General features: G+C 39.5%; 2 protein-coding genes and 1 pseudogene across 2 annotated transcripts in view; all 3 read left to right on the top strand.

Annotated features, from left to right (window-relative positions):
• Positions 1–13,845, top strand: part of LOC136612439 (zinc finger protein 721-like) — a 564,334-nt gene that overhangs the window by 207,830 nt on the left and 342,659 nt on the right. The gene's annotated exons all lie outside the window — the stretch shown is intronic.
• LOC136608155 (zinc finger protein 84-like) lies at positions 536–5,125 on the top strand. Its single transcript, XM_066589089.1, has 2 exons — positions 536–655; positions 3,157–5,125. The coding sequence occupies exons 1-2, from the start codon at positions 622–624 to the stop codon at positions 4,695–4,697; spliced, it is 1,575 nt and encodes a 524-aa protein (XP_066445186.1). The 5' UTR covers positions 536–621; the 3' UTR covers positions 4,698–5,125.
• LOC136615714 (zinc finger protein 850-like) overlaps positions 6,469–13,845 on the top strand; it is a 51,054-nt pseudogene continuing 43,677 nt past the window's right edge.

Raw genomic sequence — 13,845 nt, 5'->3', positions numbered from 1 at the left:
GGCAATTTGGGTCACACCCGTTTCCTAAAAGCCAGAAAAACTGTCCAAAAGTGTCTAAAAGCACATGATAAATGCGTCCAGAGCATGTAAGACAGTTTTCTGGTGTAACTTACACCAGAAAATTATAGTATTATGAATAGTAAATAAGCCCCAGTATTCCAGATGGGGTCTCAGCAGACCACTATAGAGCGGTATTATAATCTCTGCCTTTCTACTGATGGAGGAATACTGGGTTCAGTTCTCTACATGTCTCTCTCCATACACAGGATTACGTAATAGTGAAGAAGACATCGGGTGACGGTACGACTCCCAACAGCCATCTCCATGAGTCAGGAGGATGGAGCAGGAGCCAGAGCCCCATCACAGAGGCTCCTCCTCACTTACCGATACATGAGCAGAAGATCCTAGAACTCACCAACAAGATCACTGAGCTGCTGACTGGAGAGGTGACCCTGCTGGGAATGCTGGGTAATTATACAGTAACAGCACTAGAGGAGTCTGGGTAATGACGGTGTCATTGTGTGTTGTCAGGTTCCTATAAGATGTCAGGATGTCGCTGTCTATTTCTCCATTGAGGAGCGGGAGTATGTAGAAGGACACAAGGATCTGTACAAGGACGTTATGATGGAGAACCACCAACCTCCAATATCACAGGGTAAGAAGAATTTTTTTTTATACAATGTTATTACATTGGCATTTTTGGGGGTTATTCAGTGGCTACCTTTATTTTTTTAGAAACTCAGTAACTACTGACAAAATAATAATCACCCATGGTGTCCCCCCTGGTCTCTGCTGACTTCTGGGCATGGCTGGACTTATGCCATCTAAGCATAAGACCACTGTGGCCAGTCACTGGCTTTAGCATTTCTATGGCTGACATTGGTGACTGGTGGTCGAGGCCACGTGCTTGAGGCCCTTACACAGGATGATAAGTCGTTCAGTGTAAATGCATGCCTGAGCTGAACGACGGGCGAGAATTCATTCTGCATGTAGAAAACTGAATCATTCATCCATGAACAACTGCCTGTTTACTGTGAGTTGAGGCAGGCAGATGCAGCGATCCCCGGCCCGCTCTTCCTCCATTCACTAAGTGATGATCATTCCTGGGCTTTTATGCAAGAACGATCATTGTTGGGTTGACCTGTTGGGCATCTGCGCCCGACAGATCGTTTCATGTAAAAGGGACCTTAGGCGGCATGTGACTAGCTGTGCCCGTAAGTGAGCAGAGCCTAGGGGGCGCCATGGGTGTATTTTGCTTTGTTTATTTTTTTGTTAACAGTCTCTGAGTTTATTAAAAAGAAAAAAAGAAAATGCATTTTTTTTAATTAGCACCGGACAATCCATTTAACACAGTCTGCTGCATTGATACACACTGGACAATCCCTTTAACACAGTCTGCTGCATTGATACACACTGGACATTCCCTTTAACACAGTCTGCTGCATTGATACACACTGGACAATCCCTTTAACACAGTCTGCTGCATTGATACACACTGGACAATCCCTTTAACACAGTCTGCTGCATTGATACACACTGGACAATCCCTTTAACACAGTCTGCTGCATTGATACACACTGGACAATCCCTTTAACACAGTCTGCTGCATTGATACACACTGGACAATCCCTTTAACACAGTCTGCTGCATTGATACACACATGTGTGAAATGACGTGTAATGTAGGAGCTTCACAATGTATTCTCTTTCCTCATCACATTAGAGCCCTTCATTTGCTATACACATCAAACAATATATCCATAGAGCTCCATTTACTCATTGGATGCCAATAGAGTGTCCTTTGAGCATCCATAGCTGTTATATGTTTGTGTAGCGCAGAGTCTCAAGGCAGCAGAAATGCAGTCCTAAGCTCTCGCTCGTGACCTGAAGGTTGCGAGTTCAATCCCCACACGGTTCAGGTAGCCAGCTCGAGGTTGACTCAGCCTTCCAAGGTCGGTAAAAGGAGTACCCAGCTTGGTGGGGGGTAATAAACAACTTAGCTGAAAGCTGCAGAATAAGTTGGCGCTATATAAAAAACAAGATTTAATTTTTATTTTCGTTTACTTGTTTTTATTTACTTATTTTCAATGCTAAATGGAATAGTTTAGTAGACGTCGTTTGTTTGCAGTTGCATTCAGCAAAGTGAACCACTAGAAAGCTATGAGTCTGATTTAACAACAAGTAGAACAGTTATACTTACTAACAGCACTGATTGCACTTCTGGAATACAATTGCTGATGTTTATTAATAATAATCTTTGTTTATAGAGCGCCAACATATTCCATAGCGCTAACAAAGCAGCGGGAAACAAACAAAACCCTGGTTACATGTAGTAATCAGTTGATGGAAACAGTAGGGGTGCGGGTCCTGCTCCAACCAGCTTACATACTACAGATAATAGGGTGATACAGAAGGTAAAGGGGGTGGAGATGTGCCCGGTATAGCGAGGTGGAGAGTGAGGGATGCTATACACATATACAATGGTCAGACTGGCTGAATCGGTATGACTGCAGGGGACGGATGATGGCGGCTAGCAATGATTGCAATCAGTAGGAAAGGGAGCATGTTATCAGGGGGGTTTGGTTTAGGAAGAGGTGCGTCTTTTAGAGCACGCCTGAAGTTTCATGTGTCAGGGTTTGCCTGGATAGTTTGGGGTAGTGCGTTCCAGAGGACTGGTGCTGCTCTGGAGAAGCCTTGGAGGCAGTAATGAGAGATTGAGGGTGCTTAATGTGATTTTATCAGTGGAGGGCTTGAGCTGGGTGGTGGATTGAGATGTGGGAGGCAATGTAGGTGCCAGATCTGTTATCCTGCGAAGAAGCAGTAAATAACCAGAGGGCAGAGGAATCAATATACGCAATATCTGGAGAACAGAGCATTTTGAAAATAGACATTTTAGGGGAAGTGCATTGTTTTTTGATTTTGAACACATTGAAATAGGATTCCTGAGATGTGGATACCCCTCTAACACCTGAGAAAAAAATAAAGGAAGTTTTCCAGCATTTTTGCTGGAGAATTATGGTTACAGATTTTGTGGTGTATTTGCTGCAGATTTGTTTTAAAAACTTTGGTGCAGCAATTTCAAGTAGTATTGCAGTTTATTAGAAATACTATAAATGTCTACTTTTATAGTTCGAAAATAAAATTTTAATCCTAACAGATAATCCCAGTGAGAATTCTGATGGAAATGTCATGTTGTCACTACATTATAAAGTAGAAGATGAAGATGTGGTGCAGCGCTCTCCAAGAGAAAACACCATTACCCTTCATGTACAGTCAGAACTTAACTGTACAGATCCATCCTATAATCCCCCTAATGATGAGGAACCTTCTCCTGACCAATCACAGATTGTTATCACAAGTGCAGGCCACAAAGGGGACAAAAGGTTTCAATGTGCTGAATGTGGAAAAGAGTTTAAAAAATGTTCAGAACTTTCTGCACACAAGTCCTACTCATGTTTTGAATGTGGGAAATGTTTTATGCTGGAATCGGATCTTGTTAAACACGAGAGAATTCACACAAGAAAGAAGCCATATTTATGTACAGAATGTGGGAAATGTTATAAAGACAAATCAAGTCTTGTTCAACACAAGAGACTTCACACAGGAGAGAAGACTTACCCATGTTCAGACTGTGGGAATTTTTTTGTAAAAAAATCACATCTTGTTAGACATGAGCAAACTCACTCAAGAGAGAAGCCGTTTACATGTACAGAATGTGGGAAATGTTTTAAAGACAAATCGAGTCTAAATGCACATCACAGGATTCATACAGGAGAGAAGCCATATTCATGTTCAGAATGTGGGAAATGTTATAAAGACAAATCAAGTTTTGTTCAACACAAGAGATTTCACACAGGAGAGAAGCCATATTCATGTTCAGAATGTGGGAAATGTTATAGGAACAAATCAAGTTTCGTTCAACACAAGAGACTTCACACAGGAGAGAAGACTTACCCATGTTCAGAATGTGGGAATTTTTTTGTAAAAAAATCACATCTTGTTAGACATGAGCAAACTCACACAGGAGAGAAGCCGTTTACATGTACAGAATGTGGGAAATGTTTTAAAGACAAATGGAGTCTAAATGCACATTACAGGATTCATACAGGAGAGAAGCCATATTCATGTTCAGAATGTGGGAAATGTTATAAAGACAAATCAAGTTTTGTTCAACACAAGAGATTTCACACAGGAGAGAAGACATATTCATGTTCAGAATGTGGGAAATGTTTTGTAAAAAAATCACATCTTGTTAGACATGAGCGAATTCACACAGGAGAGAAGCCGTATTCATGTACAGAATGCGAGAAATGTTTTAAACTGAAATCAGATCTTGCCAAGCATAACAGAATTCACACTGGAGAGAAGCCTTTTTCATGCTCTGAATGTGGGAAATGCTTTATGTTCAAATTTCATCTTGCTAGACATGAGATAATCCACACATCAAAAAAGCCATATTCTTGTTCAGTATGCAGGAAATGTTTTACAGTAAAAGCAAGTCTTGTTAGACATCAGAGAATTCACACAGGAGATAAACCATTTTCATGTTCAGAATGTGGGAAATGTTTTACAGTAAGATCAAGTCTTGTTGCACATCAGAGAATTCACACAGGAGATAAACCATTTTCATGTTCAGAATGTGGAAAATCTTTTGCTTCTAATATCAAGTGCAAGAATCATCAGAGACGTCAACATTAGCTGTCTTGATGCTCTATAGATGGAAAATGTTTTTCAAAGAAATATAAGTTTTGAAAATGTTTTACAGAACTCACAGAGGGATAGAGCTATATTGTAGTTCGGAATGTGATAAAGGCTGTGACAGCAGGATAAGAGTTTTAACACATCAGGGCATTCACACTGGATTTTAAAAAGCCAGTCAGAGTGTTTATTCTTCTGTGTAGAGCTCTGGATCTCAGCACGGCAATATCATATATTTTCTGTAGTGGGAGGAAATTATAAGATTTTCTGTTTGGTAGCCTGCTCTTCTTTCAGCTATTCACTGTTTTTTTTTAGCTCATATTTCTGTTCTGTTATAAGAATGCAAGGCCGTCTTCAAGGTCATTTTACAAAACTCTCATAAGAAATAATTCTAATCCTGTCTAAAAGAAGTCCTGCCTTTTATTAATTCATCATTGTTCTTGTTGTGTATTAATAACCAAATAAAACAATTATAATCAATTATAATTCTTACAAGTGAGGCGTGTTTTAGCCTCGTCTTAGATGTCTTTGTATATATACTTCTGCTTATTAATTGAATAAACAGATGACTTTTAATCACATCCAATGTGTGTGATATGTAAGTTTCCTCGATGCTTGAGCATGAGCTAACTGAAATCAGAGGTAGAAGTAGAAACCAAAAATGGCAACAGCACTCAGAATATATTTACTATCAGAGGTATACATACCTATAATCAATACTCTAACCACATTAAATAATGCAGGGTTCTTGGTATATAATTCGATCAAATTACATTGGCCCATCTACCAACGTCCAGGTGACCAAGCTTTCAGATGGGTCCTAACGCTAAAACCAGGTGGTAAATCTCAACATGGGAAAGTTGGGTTCCTACCTCTCAGAATGCTCCTCTCTTGGGACTAAGCCTACAAATAAAATCAGGGAAGGTAAGAAACCATTCATATGCTCCAGTAGGAGGGACAGAAGGCAAATGGGCAGCAGGTGTACATGACCGAGTGAAGACAGCCAAAACTTCACAATATTTGTATAAGAAAAGATAAAATAGGTCAGCACTACCCAATGGAAATATATGTCAATAGAAATATATAGGTGCACGTAAGACTATGGCTACAACATACAGTAGAAGTAGAAACCAAAAATGGCAACAGCACACAAAAAAAATTTACTATCAGAGGTATACATACCTATAATCAATACTCTAACGACATTAAATAATGCAAGGTTCTTGGTATATAATTCAAATTTGAATTACATTGGCCTATCTGCCAACATCCAGGTGACCAAGCTTTCAGATTGGTCCTAATGCTAAAACCAGGTGGTAAATCTCAACCTGGGCAAGTTGGGTTCCTACTAGAGATGAGTGAGCACCCAAATGCTCGGGTCCACGTTATTCGAGTTGGGCTTTTCGTAAAATTCGAGAGCTCTACTCGAGTAACGAACCCCATTGACTACAATGGGAGACTCGAGCATTTTTGTATGTGGGACGCTGGGCCCCGAGCTTCTAATTTTTCTTTTCTCTCTCTCTCTCTCTCTCTCAATTTGATGCTCGTTCGAGTAACGAGCGCCATCGAGTACGCTAATACTCGAAAGAGCATCAAGCTCGATAGAGTACATTCGCTCAACTCTAGTACCTACCTCTCAGAAGGCTCCTCTCTTGTTGCAGCCATGGTTTAATTCAGCAGCATGTCAATTTTATTGCAGCTTTCACTGCAGAATTCACTTCTTCTCAATAAAGGGGTGAATTCCACACAAAAATACGCGATAAAACCTGAAATGTTTACAGATAAATCCCATCTTGTTGCTCATCAGAGAATTCACACAGGAGAGAATACAGCTCCTGCTGTTCTCGGCGCTATCAGCTCAGCGGGAAACCACACTGAGAGCTCCGAGAGCAAAGATGCTGTTTGCATGTACAAAGCAGCTGCTGTTCTTGAAGTGTCAGCGGTGTCCTGCTCCGCCTGCATTTAACTCTTAACTAGCTAATTAGTTACTTAAAAGTTTATGCAAAGATGATCACTTAAAACTGTCACTCAAATTGTCGTTTGAGAGATTTTTGAGCAATCCTCTTTCTGTGTAAATGGGCCTTTACTCCAGTTACATTTTTATGATACTAAATACTCTGATGCTAAACCTAACTCCAGTACTTGACCCTGAACTCCCCAACACTACAGCTGCACTTCTTTACACTACCTTTCCCGACTCTAAACCTAACTCCACTACAGCAGACACCCACATAGACTAACAAACTTTTTTATATTTTTAACTTTTATCTATTCTTATAAAACAGATCAAGGACGCCAAGTGATATGGGGATCCTTGATAAATCTGTAGGGTCATACAAATTAGTGAATGAAGTAAATGGTCACAGGTATGATCTGAGAAAGCAACTCCCACAACCAAACAAACATTCTAAGTGAGTTCTAGAGAAAACAAACACAGACACCTGATGTTGGCTTGAGTTGCAATTGGTCAATCAGGTCTAAGAGTCCTATTAGACAAGCCAATTTTCGTTTGAACGAGCGAGTGACATCACGGCTAGCTTTTTCGCTCTCGTTCAGCCTGTTAAGACAAACGATAATATTTCTGTCTTTCACATTTGCTGTATAAGACTGGAGATTGCTCTTTAACCCCTTTAGTGGCACGCTCGGAAAATCCCCGGGGCTTTCTGCACTGACCATGTAGTTAAACCCTGGAAGATTTCCGTGGACAGCTCTAGTGCTGAAATGTGCAGAAATCTTCTGGTGTTTTAATTGCATTGTTGACTCATTTTACAAACCTGCCCTGTGAGGCATGACATGGTGGTAATAAACCTACCACTAAAGGAGATAAGCCGAACGATAAGTGAACGAGTCAACGATGGTTTTTATCCCTGCATAAAATGAAGGACGACTAAAAAACGAACAATTCTGGTTCATCGTTCAGGTATTGTGTTTCGACCGAACGATTATCATTCACTTTTGCTTGTTTGAACAATTTTTTTGAACAATAATCTTCCATCTAAAAGCACCCTAACTAATTAATGGCAGATATTGCCCATGTGAGCTGTGATAGGCTGTTGTCCAGAAAATAAAAAATAAAGGAAGTTTTCCTTTAAATTCCATTTGCATTTTTGCTGGAGAATTATGGTTACAGATTTTGTGGTGTATTTGTAGCAGATTTGTTTTGCAAACTTTGGTGCAGCAATTTCAAATAGTATTGCAGTTTATTAGAAATATTATAAATGACTAGTTTAATAGTTCGAAAATAAAATTAATGAAACTCCATTTTAATCCTAACAGATAATCCCCGTGAGAATTCTGATGGAAATGTCATGTTGTCACTACATTATAAAGTAGAAGATAAAGATGTGGTGCAGCGCTCTCCAAGAGAAAACGCCATTACCCTTCATGTACAGTCAGAACTTAACTGTACAGATCCATCCTATAATCCCCCTAATGATGAGGAACCTTCTCCTGACCAATCACAGATTGTTATCACAAGTGCTGGTCACAAAGGGGGCAAAAGCTTTCAATGTGCTGAATGTGGAAAACAGTTTAAAAAATGTTCAGAACTTTCTGCACACAACAAAACTCACAGAGAGAAGAAGCCGTACTCCTGTTCAGAATGTGGTCAATGTTTTATCTCAAAATCACATCTTGTTAGACATGAGAAAATTCACACTGGAGAGAAGAAGTTTTCATGTTCAGAATGTGGGAAACATTTTATTGCTAAAGCCAAACTAAAGTACCATCAGAGGAGTCACACAGGGAAGAAGTCCTATTCATGTTTTGAATGTGGGAAATGTTTTATGCTGGAATCGGATCTTGTTAAACATGAGAGAATTCACACAAGAAAGAAGCCATATTCATGTTCAGAATGTGGGAAATGTTATAAGAACAAATCAAGTTTTGTTCAACACAAGAGACTTCACACAGGAGAGAAGACTTACCCATGCTCAGAATGTGGAAATTGTTTTGCTACAAAATCACATCTTGCTAGACATGAGCTAACTCACACAGGAGAGAAGCCGTTTACATGTACAGAATGTGGGAAATGTTTTAAAGACAAATCGAGTCTAAATGCACATCACAGGATTCATACAGGAGAGAAGCCATATTCATGTTCAGAATGTGGGAAATGTTATAAAGACAAATCAAGTTTTGTTCAACACAAGAAATTTCACACAGGAGAGAAGCCATATTCATGTTCAGAATGTGGGAATTGTTTTGTAATAAAATCACATCTTGTTAGACATGAGCGAACTCACACAGGAGAGAAGCCGTATTCATGTACAGAATGCGGGAAATGTTTTATACTGAATTCAGATCTTGCCAAGCATAACAGAATTCACACTGGAGAGAAGCCATTTTCATGCTCTGAATGTGGGAAATGTTTTACATTCAAATTTCATCTTGCTAGACATGCGAGAATCCACACATCAAAAAAGCCATATTCTTGTTCAGTATGCAGGATATATTTTACAACAAAATCAAGTCTTGTTAGACATCAGAGACGTCACACAGGAGATTAACCATTTTCATGTTCAGAATGTGGGAAATGTTTTGCTTCTATTATCAAGTGCAGGAATCATCAGAGACGCCAACATAGGCTGTCTTAATGCTCTATAGATGGAAAATGTTTTTCAAAGAAATCTAAATTTTGAAAATGTTTTACAGAACTCACAGAGGGATCGAGCCATATTGTAGTTTGGAATGTGAGAAAGCCTGTGACAGCAGAATTAGAGTTTTAACACATCAGGGCATTCACACTGGATTTTAAAAAGCCAGCCGGAGTGTTTATTCTTCTGTGTAGAGTTCTGGATCTTGGCACCGTAATACCATATATTTCTGTAGTGGGAGTAAATTATAAGATTTTATGTTTGGTAGCCTGCTCTTCTTTCAGCTATTCACTGTCTTTCTTTAGCTCATATTTCTATTCTGTTATAAGAGTGCAAGGCAATCTTCAAGGTCATTTTACAAAACTCTCATAAGAAATAATTCTAATCGGTCTAAAAGAAGTCCTGCCTTTTATTAATTAGTCATAGTTCTTGTTGTGTTTTAAAAACCAAATAAAACAATTATAATATATTATAATTCTTACAAGTGAGGCGTGTTTTAGCCTCGTCTTAGATGTCTTTGTATATATACTTCTGCTTATTAATTGAATAAACAGATGACTTTTAATCACATCCAATGTGTGTGATATGTACGTTTCCTCGATGCTCGAGCATGAGCTAACTGAAATCAGAGGTAGAAGTAGAAACCAAAAATGGCAACAGCACGCAAAATAAATTTACTATCAGAGGTATACCTACCTGTAATCAATACTCTAACCACATTAAATAATGCAAGGTTCTTGGTATATAATTCGATCGAATTACATTGGCCCATCTACCAACGTCCAGGTGACCAAGCTTTCAGATGGGTCCTAATGCTAAAACCAGGTGGTAAATCTCAACCTGGGACAGTTGGGTTCCTACTTCTCAGAATGCTCCTCTCTTGGGACTAAGCCTACAAATAAAATCAGGGAAGGTAAGAAACCATTCATATGCTCCAGTAGGAGGGACAGAAGGCAAATGGGCAGAAGGTGTGCACGACCAAGTGGAGACAGCCAAAACTTCACAATATTTGTACAAAAAATATAAATAGGTCAGCACTACCCAATGGAAATATATCACAATAGAAATCTATAGGTGCACGTTAAACCATGGCTGCAACATACAGTAGAAGTATAAAACCAAAAATGGCAACAGCACACAAAGTAAATTTACTATCAGAGGTATACATACCTATAATCAATACTCTAACCACATTAACTAATGTAAGGTTCTTGGTATATAATTCAAATTTGAATTGCATAGGCCCATCTACCAACGTCTAGGTGACCAAGCTTTCAGATTGGTCCTAATGCTAAAACCAGGTGGTAAAGCTCAACCTCGGAAAGTTGGGTTCCTACCTCTTAGAATGCTCCTCTTTTGTTGCAGCCATGGTTTAATTCAGCAGCATGTCAATTTTATTGCCGCTTTCACTGCAGAATTCACTTCTTCTCAATAAAGGGGTGAATTCCACACAAAAATACGCGATAAAACCTCAAACGTTTTGAGATAAATCCCATCTTGTTGCTCATTAGAGAATTCACATAGGGGAGAAGCCATATTCATGTTCAGAATGTGGGAAATGTTTTGCTTCTGATACCAAGTGCAGGGATCATCAGAGACGTCAACATAAGCTGTCTTGATGCTCTTTATGTGGAAAATGTTTTACAAAATTTGCAGACAGATGAAGCCATGTTGTTTGAAAAGTGAGGCAGGCTGTGAGAGCAGGAAAATGTTGGGGCATTCACAGACATTAAAAAGCCAATTAGAGTGTTTTTTTTGTGTAGAGCCATGGCAATCCCATATATTTTTGTAGCAACAAACAAATCAAACCAAATGTTCTAGCATTAAATAAAACACGGTCATCCTCAATCCCCTCTGTGTATATTCACAGTCTGTGACTGGTCCATTTATCTGAGTGAGGCTTGGAGAACCCACATGCATGATATAGAAGAGGCTTCACATCTGTTTTTTTGCATTGTATGGTCCTACTAAAGGCCCATATAGACACAACAATTATAGCTCAAAATTTGCTCAAAAGCCATCTTTTAAGCGATAATCGTAGTGTCTAAACGGGCGGCCATCATGCACTATTCGTTCATCGTTAACTTCTATCAAGTTAAAAGTCAGCGATAACTCTTATCAGTGCGACGCGCTGAGTGCTATCAGTTGGTATCCCGCTAAGAATTCTTTCAGCTGGTATCCCGCAAGGAGTACTCAGTGATAGCTTTGAGAACAAAGCAGCTCCTGCTGTTCTCGGCGCTATCAGCTCAGCGGGATACCACACTGAGAGCTCTGAGAACAAAGATGCTGTTTGCATGTACAAAGCAGCTGCTGTTCTCAGAAGTGTCAGCGGTGTCCTGCTCCGCCCGCATTTAACTCTTAACTAGCTAATTAGTAACTTAAAAGTTTATGCAAAGATGATCACCTAAAACGGTCACTCAAATTGTCGTTTGAGAGCTTTTTGAGCAATCATCTTTCTGTGTAAATGGGCCTTTACTCCAGTTACAATTTTATGATACTAAATACCCTGATGCTAACCCTAACTCCAGTACTTGACCCTGACTTCCCCAACACTACAGCTGCACTTCTTTACACTACCTTCCCCGACTCTAAACCTAACTCCACTACAGCAGACACCCACATAGACTAACAAACTTTTTTATATTTTTAACTTTTATCTATTCTTATAAAACAGATCAAGGACGCCAAGTGATAGGGGGATCGCTGCTAAATCTGTAGGGTCATACAAAATAGTGAATGAAGTGAATGGTCACAGGCATGATCTGAGAGAACTCTCACAACCAAACAAACATTCTAAGTGAGTTCTAGAGAAAACAAACACAGACACCTGATGTTGGCTTGAGTTGCAATTGGTCAATCAGATCTCAGAGTCCTATTAGACAAGCCAATTTTCGTTTGAACGAGCGAGTGACATCACGGCTAGCTTCTTCGCTCTCGTTCAGCCTGTTAAGACAAACGATAAAATTTCTGTCTTTCACATTTGCTGTATAAGACTGGAGATTGCTCTTTAACCCCTTTAGTGGCACGCTCGGAAAATCTCCGGGGCTTTCTGCATTGACCATGTAGTTAAACCCTGGAAGATTTCCGTGGACAGATCTAGTGCTGAAATGTGCAGAAATCTTCTGGTGTTTTAATTGCATTGTTGACTCATTTTAAAAAAGTGCCCTGTGAGGCATGACATGGTAATAATAAACCTGTCACTAAAGGGGATAAGACGAACGATAAGTGAACGAGTCAACGATGGTTTTTATCCCTGCATAAAATGAAGGACGGCTGAAAAATGAACAATTCTCGTTCGTCGTTCAGGCATTGTGTTTCGACCGAATGATTATCATTCACTTTTGCTTGTTTGAACAATTTTTTTGAACAATAATCTTCCATCTAAAAGCACCCTAACTAATTAATCGCAGATATTGCCATTGTGAGCTGTGATAGGCTGTTGTCCAGAAAATTAATAAACAAATGTAGTTTGGAGACAAAATGCTCACCAATATAGAAAGCCTATAAACCATAACAGTGCATGGATGGATGGATGTAGCATTGGTGAAATGTACAAAATGGTTGATGTTTAACTAGGTTTTATTTTATAGGTCTCAAGCAATAGAAATACTGTAGATAAAGAAGCATGGTTGTCTTGCAAGATCAGAAAATAGGGAATAAGTCTTTCTTCTATATGTCATGTTACTATCTAACGTTCTGTAATCTATGGCACAAATGATAACAAAAACACCACTGTGGTCCATGCTATCAGTTTTGTTAACTATACCAATGGTGTAAAACCGGAACCACATCGGAACATAATGGCCATGGGGCTCTCCTCTAACCCAAGCCCACTCACTCCAGTCTTCCACAATCCAGCCTTTTCTGAAGGCACAACGCATTCCCATATCCTGGACTACTCTGAAGCTCCACAGCTGGGGCGTGGTTTTTACACACTCAGCTGTCTAATTTTCTGTCCCACCTATCTCTTTGTGACTTCATTTTTATGGGACTTCACACCATTTGAACATTTGTGTCTACAAGCCACCCTCCATTCTCCTCTGGTGTCGTTGCTCTGTGGTCTACTCCAAGAGATGTAGGAGGTCACCCTTTTTTGGCTGCATGGCAAGAGGAACTAGGTTCAAGTTTCTCCTCAGAGGAATGGACTAAAGCATTCACTCTTACATATGATTTTTCTGTAGCCTGTAAATTGTAGGAGAAGAATTATAGGATTCTTACCAGATGGTACAGAAGATTAGCCTTGCTTCATGACCTTTATCTAGAGTGCTCTTACTTATGTTATTATGCTTCTTTTGGGGCCCTTTGTATTAGTGAGCTTGTCTTTTCATCAAAGAAAAGAGAGGGTGGTTTGCAGGCAGATAATAGGTTGTTACGGTAAGGCTCATCTGTTTGCATATTCGCAAGATGAACCAATCGGTTAGGGGTTTTTGGATTCTGCTGCACACTATCCAGAGTCCTGTTTGCTCATTTCAGTTGGTGTTGGAATTTTCTTTGGGTTGGCATGAGAGCAGTGTTTTCTGGCTCACTTAGATAGATCCCCTTTGACTAAATTC

The sequence above is a fragment of the Eleutherodactylus coqui genome, chromosome 1 (genome assembly GCF_035609145.1).
Source record: "Eleutherodactylus coqui strain aEleCoq1 chromosome 1, aEleCoq1.hap1, whole genome shotgun sequence".
In the NCBI taxonomy this organism is placed as follows: Eukaryota; Metazoa; Chordata; class Amphibia; order Anura; family Eleutherodactylidae; genus Eleutherodactylus; species Eleutherodactylus coqui.
This window is presented reverse-complemented; position numbering and strand designations above follow the sequence as displayed.